This window comes from Phytophthora parasitica, assembly GCF_000247585.1.
Source record: "Phytophthora parasitica INRA-310 unplaced genomic scaffold supercont2.24, whole genome shotgun sequence".
NCBI classification, from domain to species: Eukaryota; Oomycota; class Peronosporomycetes; order Peronosporales; family Peronosporaceae; genus Phytophthora; species Phytophthora nicotianae.
The window spans coordinates 843,505-851,721 of record NW_008649010.1 but is presented as its reverse complement, the minus strand read 5'-3'; the positions used below and the strand labels follow the sequence as shown (position 1 = coordinate 851,721).

Below are 8,217 nucleotides of genomic sequence, written 5' to 3'. Positions count from 1 at the left end.
CTCGATAGACTGCCAATTCTTGCTCGTTAGCACAAACACCGCCTTGCCCTAAATTACCTCTAAAACATATCTAAATAGCGCCCTCCAACTCCTAAAATTGACGAAGTTACGGCCACCGACGTGGGTGGCCGATCCATCCTGTCGCGGAGTGTAACATCTTCGTTTTAGTATAGTAATGCAGATAGTAGGTTGTCTATAATTGTTCTCTACTATAGAAAATTGTTAGAATTTCCTGAGTCTGATTTGGCAACCCTTTAACATATATCCTGTAGGGCATCACGGATATTGTATCGTTCCAAAAATGTCGACTGAGTTACAGGTAACATTAGGAGACCTTCAAGGAACATTCTGCTTGGACGAACTTGTCGCGCGTTCGCGGGATGCTACATAATCATCTACGTCAACAAGAACTGCTAAGTACATGTACTATTCAAGTACAATGCGTACGCGTAGCAAACCACGACTATAAAGAAAGCCGCACTCGCTCAGAAATTGATCAAGTTATCCTTCGAGGGAGCACTGCCAGTCGGCGTCTTCGAGATCGAAAATCTCCCAGTTATACTGCAAAATATCTAAGACAACGCTGTTTGAGAGCAGCTATCCCAAGATGACCACCAGAAAACACTACTGTTAGGCATAGCCTACAGAATCTACAGATTATCTTTGAACACCGTACAGGTTAACCTTATGATATTCAGCGGTAGGCGCTGAGGAACCTAGCGAAGTAAATAAGGAAACTGGATTCAATTATCTAGCTTGGTGAGCCTTGAATGAACCACCCACTGGGCAGAAGACGCTGCTGTCACAAGAGGAAACCCGGCAGGCAGGGGGGGGGGGGGGGGACAGCTATGGACGGAGGAGTTGTGGACAGCAGGGTTGTCGGGATAAATGACAGTCCTGTCAGCTGTGAACGATAGGTTATCGAGTGGCAAAAAAGCTTGGGTTCGTTTTACTGTAGTAATAAAGTACTATCATTGATGTTCCGATTACAATTCAAAATTTTAATATAATACATTATTACTACTGCAAGAACCTGAACAAGTACTATCCTAAATGCTGTTATTATTAATAATACTAGGAGGGCTATTATACAAGGTCTCAAAATACACTTTTTGTAGTGGAAACCTCAGCGCTTTCAATCGAAAAAAAATAATCTTTAACGTTGCCATGCAGCTTTTCCGCTTCAGTAGTGCCTCGAATTTCCCTGCTACCGTGAATTTGATCCGCACAGGGCGGCAACGACCTGTTCCAGTGAAGCTGTTACTGAAGAAAAGCTAGCGTAACGATCGGCTCGGCGAAGCCGATCACTGCGCTCATAGTGCGAAGAAAAATCTCGCCGTTTGTGGCTTTTTGTCATGCTTGAAGCCTTATTATGCGCTCTGGGCGTACCGCGTCGGTTAGTTAAACGTCTGATTCGCTCCAGATGCGTCGCTACTGCCCGTTTTTGACTATTGTTTCTTTGCAGCGGTTTTGGCAAAACTAGACTATTAAAATAGATATGCTATTTTACAGGTGGTGGATTTACAATAAATCGAGTTTATATAATTCATGATGCTCAATGATTTACGATTGGCCAGGATTGCACTTTCAAAAGTGGAATTCACGCACAGATGCTGCATTTCGTTCAGCCGCGCCTGTAGCTGTTCAATCAAACAGCGATGAATTTATCAGCGCGAACTGAAGTCACTGCTGGCTGGTACAGCCTCGTGGCCATATCGATAAATAATGATGCAGGTGGATTTAGACACATATGTAGCTAAATCCTCGAAGCATGCATCTTTCTTGACACTTATTTACGACGACAAGTTCCATTTTTATAGCCTAAAAATGTTGGCAAAATAACTGCAAAGGACAATACTTAAATTCAAATGAATTATTACTCGTTTTATTCGCTATCACGGTCGAAATCACAGGCCTCGCTGGGCTACGACTCTCTCATTCTTCGAGAATCCTACTTTTTACCTGCTCCGTTCCTATACTTGGTTCTGCTTCTGTTACCCGTTTGGAGCTAATTCACTCAGTGACGGTAAAGCCCTTTTGAACCCCGTATTAGCTGTATTTATTGTATTGAGTAGACTAGGCATTCGTTGCTTTGTTGAGGTTTAAACATATTCGAATTTGCATAATGTGGCTGAGACTGAGATTGATCAACCTCCATAAACAAGACAGAGATATTATCTTCTTTTTGGAGATTCATAGGTCCTGTCAGTCATGATCACTATTAATAGTGATTGGCATGTACGACGGGTCAACTTCTACGAATTCGTAGAAGATTTATCGGGACGCTCCCTATCGGGGAATAAATCTAGCTGACTGGCCACTTTGAGAATGCTGGTTGACCACCAAGTGAGATCGGCTACCTTGCTAAGGTACTCACTCCTTGAAGGTTGGAGGACGGTTGTTTCATGGCGGTCCCAGTGTAGGCAGCAACTTTCGAGAGAGGTGTGGCTGTCTGTCTTCCATCGTCTCCAACCGCTTCGTCTCCTAGACTAGATATCTTTGCTCTGCGTCCAGCGTCCACCTGTGCCTAAGCTGCTCGAATCGATCTTTACTTCGAATCGAAGATAAGTCCAACACGGCTTCCTCTACCTTGTCAACGGACAGTCTCCAATTTATCTCCTGATAGGCAGGACAGGACACTTTAACCGCGTTGCTGCCTGAAATGCGAGCTCCGCGCCGTGCTCGACACCAGATAGCTGTCCGAGCTCCAGTACTGGCAAGCCGCAAAAAACAAAAGGCACTTTGCCACCCCACCAGCAGCTCCGCCGTGACGCCGCCTACTGCCAGTTCGTCATCCTACCGATCATCGGTGCGGCGGGCAGTTCAAGTGGATGATCGAGAACTCTTCCGTCGCACACGACGCGTGCAACGCTGGCAGGATCTGTCCCGCAACAGCGATGACTACACGTCCGCAAATCTGGTGAACCAGGGGTGGAAATGGCGACGTCAGAAGAAGGGCTTCGAGCTTTACACCCGGCAGTCTCCGAAGCTAAACATCTCCGGAGCTCCAATAGGCTCCCAACCTTTCTCATCGATATTGGACAGCGAGATCTTAGCAGTAGGAAACGTAGCCTGCTCCATCAGCCAACTAGCATCGCCACTGCGATCTCCTAGTGAGAGCGAGTACAACTCGGTGATGCACTCGCTGTACGGCTCCGACTTCATTTACGGCTCTCTCGTCCACAAAGCCGTATTTCGTCGCAGGTCGCGCGCCAACAGTGCCCAGACGGAAGATCGCAGCAACCAGCTACTGGTCAAAACGTGCGCGTTCGTGCACACCTCCCTGTTCGACAAGAAGAACGAACAGTTATGCTACGCGGAGCTCTTCTCGCCCACAGTCAGCGGTGGATTCCACATCTCGACCTGCTCGCTGGCTGGCCGAGAGGTGATCGCAGGTAAAGTGCGGGCCCCGCTACGTCGTGCGCTGCACCAGCTGCACCCGTTCAGCGCGTGGCTATCCGCTGAGCCGGCGACATCGGGTGTTCACGTGGTATTTCGAGCTCGTTTCCACCGCTCTGAGAGCGACGGATCGTGCTCGCCCAAGGTAATGAATGCTCGACTCTGGAAGCTCGCTAAGGGATTGTGTAAACTCGACAAGCTGCTGGACAGTGCCCAGGATGCGCGGGGGCTGAGTACCAGCTGTATCAACCATTCTGTAGCTGGTGGCCCGCGGAACTCACGCTGCATCGTATGCACGCGGACAATGTTCTTCGTCTTCATGATGCGAAGCTGCAGTCGCTGCGAGCTTTGCTCCTACAACGTGTGTCACGCGTGCTGCTCGAACCAGCACGTGGCCATCTACAACAGGCATGTGGCGCCGTTGTTGGTCTGTGCCCGTTGCCATGAAAGCCTCGACCGAGACGAGTTCGACAGCCAACTGCGAGCCGTGAACCTCGAGCAGTAGTCATTTCGGAAGGAAGAAACAGGCTACGGACAAGCTTAGGCGGGGAAGTGTAGTCTAACACCGTCTCCATATAAGAACATCAGACAATTTGTTACGTGCACTTCAACTTGAAGTTGACTTGTACGTCACTCTGAACACGGACGACCACACCACCCCTTCAACCGTCCTAGCAGACGATAAATTGGCTTAGACATACCTCTAGCTGGGCACTGCTAGCAGCTCGAATTGAGCCTTGATAAAGGCGAGCTCGGCATCTCCGATAGGAACCAGCATTGCGGATCCAGGAGTGTCCAATCGGCCTGTCTTCGTCATTAGACTCGATTTCGTTAAAGCTTCCCGCCTGTACTTCTTGCGATCTTCCCGCGAACATTGATCCTCGCACAATCCGATGCATTGATTGACCAGCAGGTTTCGATGACCACCACTCCACTCGCAGCTTTACATTCAGCACGTCCAGTTGGTCATCAACGTGATGGCTCTAGTCGCAGCTTACTGCCGTCATCCGAGTCTTCCTGGTGTCTCCAACGACCACTTGGCAGCGGTAGCTGACCCCCCAGTGTTACATGTAGCGCTATGCTTACCAGCGAGAGCCATCAAGCATCTGTCGTCAAGGCATATCCGACGCAAGTGCTTCGTAGAGTCGTGGGGCTAGCAATCCTTGGCCACAACTCGAAAGATCACCGAATCGGTGGCGACGGTATCAAGAAAGCAGACGAATGGGACATCCGGATGGCACTGGCCATCGCCTGAATGGAAGAAATCGCAGACAATAGATGAAGTATTCATGTATGATCTCGGCCTGACTTCGGCCTTCGATTCCGAAAGCTAGAAGCTGCTACAAACATGTAGAGCGACCGCTGCCTGACCGGAGACTTGAATTATGTAAGTCTCTTCCCCGTCATAGGACCTCCATACCATCCCACCGTCCCCGTGCTCTTTTGCTGTCGTCACTCTCCGATTTGCTCTGTCCGTCCACCAGATGCGCCAAAGCTCGGATAGTCCGGCGCCAGCCCCCGCAGTGTTGGGGGCGTCGGTGTCGTCCTCCAGTCTATCGGCGGCACAGCGCAAGGTGCGGCTCACCGACCGCGAGCTATTTGCGCGCGTGCAGCGCGTTGTTGTACCCGATGGATCAGTGGATTTACACCGCCTGTCATCCAGGCGAGGGTGGAAGCGTGTTCGGACCGGTGTGACAGGCGGCATGAGTGTCCAATACCGAGTGCTGCGTTGCATCGCTCCGTCCCAGACGCGGCAGTGCCAGGTCGTTGTTGGTGGCGAGATCAAAGCACGAACGTCCGAGCTGCTGTCGCTGCTACGAGCTCCGACCGAGAGCGAGAGCAACGCGCTCCTGCGTGCTCTGTACGGATCGCAGTTCATCTACAGCTCTCTATTGCATGCTATCCCCAATACAGAGCGAGGATCGCTACCGTCACCTCCACAAAGAGAGAGTACGCATTGTAACACCGGCCAGCAACTCATGGTTCGTACTGTGAGCTTCGCACACAAAGGACTGTTCAATCCTTTCAAACAGCGCGCATCAACTGCAACTGCGTCTGACTCGATCACGTCGGATTCGCAGAGTTCGAGTCATCACCAGCAACATTATGGACGCAAAAACGAGCAGTGCTGCTTGATTGAACTCTTGACGCCTACGCAGGAGGGATTCAAACTCGCCTTTTGCACGCTGGATGCATCTGAAGTTACGGCAGGCAAGGCGCCACCCGAGCGTGTCATCGCGCTACACCCGATCTCAGGCTGGTTGACAGCCGAGCCAAAGCCTGGCAATCCAGGAACGCTTCAAATCACCTTCCAGGCTGCGTTCCCAGGCAGCTTGCCTGATAGTTGCGACTGGCGTGTTGCTCAAGACCGATTGCTATTTATCGGCAGGGGCATTTGCCGACTGGAGAAAGTTCTCCGTCGACGACGACGCCATCATCGTCATCAACACACTGCACCGGGACGACTGTGGCAAGCAATGTTGAACCCGTTTCGAGCTATTGGGGTTGTCGGCTTGGACGAAGAAGGATCTGGAGGTACTCATCACAACTGGCATTGTATTGCCTGTACCCGATCGTTCTTCCCTACTCTGCGTAAGAAGTGGAGTCGCTGTGACTTGTGTGCTTATCGAATCTGTGCAGAGCCACCATGTTGTTCTCAAGAGCGAGTCGCTATCTACAACCGCTATGTTGCACCATTACTTGTCTGCGCTCGATGCCGGGAGTGCATTGACGAGCGCGAGAATCCTGATAGAGGGAGTGGGAATCCGTTAGGGAATTCAACTGGGGATGCCCGCTATACGGGGATCAGTCTGCGATTTACAGGTCGAGAGAGCGAGCTCGAACCGGAGCTTGAGTTGGATCCCATGGGCCAAAGTTACGATCGATGGGGAACGACTACTACAACCGCCAGAAGATCAAGCGGTGGAGTACGAAGGAAACGTAGAACCCAATCGGACCCGCCACCTCTGCTGGGGTTAGCGTTCTCAAGTTCCGGAGACGATAGCAGCTCTTCAGGAGCGGATATCGCACCCGATGCTCGTTCGAAGCACTAAGGGATCTCATTGTGTAATTCTCGCGCGATTCAACGACCGCGCATGTGAAGATACTGTTAAAACTAGTGAGTCGATGCATTGACTTTGGTCATCCGTTACCCGTTCGAGCGCAACTTCGAGCAGCTTTTAAACGTTTCTTTGTGTGGCTTTGGTATGTGCAGTCACTCGATCGCAATTGAGGAAACCTCGACGAACGGAGTAAGTTCAGGTTTCGGCTAGGCAACAGTGTCGTGCCACGAACGTGTAGTCATCATAATGTGTGTTCGCAATTATTGTTGGTTTTTGGTGGGATTGACCAACATGTTCAACATCATAATCCTCATAATGATTGGCCGTCAACTTCAACTTATCTGATAAGATAGACACTTGCCGTTGTCCGTGACTGGTATGTACAGGATACAGTAGCGTTTGCTATCAGTGCCAACCATTTTTCATTATGGCTGGAATCAACCGTTGGAACATGTCTGATCCTTTTTTCAATGTACCAGAGACAAAAGTCTATGTTCATCCCTTGGGCGTTATTCGCCGGAAATGACGGTTGAGCGGAACAACTCCATTGTGGACGTGTTTGCCAGCGCAACAAATCCTCACGTTGGCAAGACAGTGGTGTGAAACTCCCACCTTAGGCGGAACGATTACACTGTGTAAGATGTTCACAGTGCAGGACGATCTCGATGCAAATGAGTCTCTCGAGCTCCCTAGCCATGCGATGCAAATTTCTCCTGAAACGCTACCTCGTTAGGGCACACTGAGCTGTCGACGTCCAGGAGCCCAATACCGGGGGAAAATATAGTCTGGGTGTATGTCGGAAATCTCTTGAGCACGGGACGATGCTGAACTCTTAGCGCTGTGCGCTGGCCGTATCATCCTGTACTGTTATGTAAATACGAGAACGTTATCGACAGTCTTACGATGACCCATACGCATTAGCCTTGGAGTCGGAGCCCGGCGTTACGGTTGGACTCGAAGAAGCAGGATCATCATCACACTACTCATCAGACTAAAATAAATCACCTGGCCTATGGGCTTCGTTTGCTCCTTAATAGAGCTATACGGAAGCCCCAGAAAGCAGATACGACCATGAACAACGTGTAAAATAATGGCCTCCATGGTCGTAGTATCCTTCGATTCCGTCGAGAGCGTCGCTTCTCGCATCGAGCTTTCTTTGTTTAGACGGTTCCAATAATCGTCCGTGATAAACGCGCTTAGCTCCTGATAGCCTGCTTGAAGATTATTGCGATTCAACAATGAAACCAGTATAAACATTGTTGTCAACAACTAGCTCCGTTGCAAATCGGTTAGCATTCTTCGTGTCGAGGAAGTCTCAAATCTATCAGGAGTGCGTGAGTCAAGATGAAAGCGACAACTCGTTTATCGGCTGCATCGAAAAGTCTGCCAAACCAAGACAGCCAACGAAAGGCGCATGCATATTCGCCCGACTGTTGGTTCACAATGAACAGTGTGGAATTCGCGCGAAGCGCGTAGTCCCATGTGAGAACGCTGTAAAGCAGTGTGGTTTAAAGCCGCGACACGCGGCTTTATTTTTCCGGCGTGATTTGCTGGCTTGAGCCGTTAATTAGCGTCATTATACACACGTATAGTCTTGCTTCGGATAATTACCAGTATACTTTACAAACATGCTGTATACTTTCAAACGTTTCACAGGCCACAAGCAATCTTGCGGAAGAAGCTAGTATGGCGTCGCGAAAATGCACGTGGTCACGGCGAGAGGCATCGGTTATACTCGACAATGCTGTCGCTGTTG

At 50.0% G+C, this 8,217-nt stretch overlaps 3 protein-coding genes across 3 annotated transcripts; 2 read left to right on the top strand and 1 right to left on the bottom strand.

The window, feature by feature from the left end:
• The first annotated feature begins 2,576 nt into the window (after positions 1-2,576).
• PPTG_11498 (hypothetical protein) lies at positions 2,577-4,107 on the top strand. Its single transcript, XM_008906831.1, has one exon. It carries the CDS (start codon positions 2,663-2,665, stop codon positions 3,902-3,904), a length of 1,242 nt encoding a protein of 413 aa, XP_008905079.1. The 5' UTR covers positions 2,577-2,662; the 3' UTR covers positions 3,905-4,107.
• A 603-nt stretch (positions 4,108-4,710) lies between these two features.
• Positions 4,711-6,798, top strand: PPTG_11497 (hypothetical protein). Its single transcript, XM_008906830.1, has 2 exons — positions 4,711-6,517; positions 6,614-6,798. Exon 1 carries the CDS (start codon positions 4,884-4,886, stop codon positions 6,450-6,452), a length of 1,569 nt encoding a protein of 522 aa, XP_008905078.1. The 5' UTR covers positions 4,711-4,883; the 3' UTR covers positions 6,453-6,517; positions 6,614-6,798.
• A 392-nt stretch (positions 6,799-7,190) lies between these two features.
• On the bottom strand, positions 7,191-7,718 carry PPTG_22859 (hypothetical protein; the record flags this gene model as incomplete). The annotated part of the gene is made up of 3 exons (XM_008906829.1): positions 7,191-7,320; positions 7,364-7,440; positions 7,467-7,718. 3 exons carry the CDS (start codon positions 7,716-7,718, stop codon positions 7,191-7,193), a joined length of 459 nt encoding a protein of 152 aa, XP_008905077.1.
• Between the last annotated feature and the right edge of the window lie 499 nt (positions 7,719-8,217).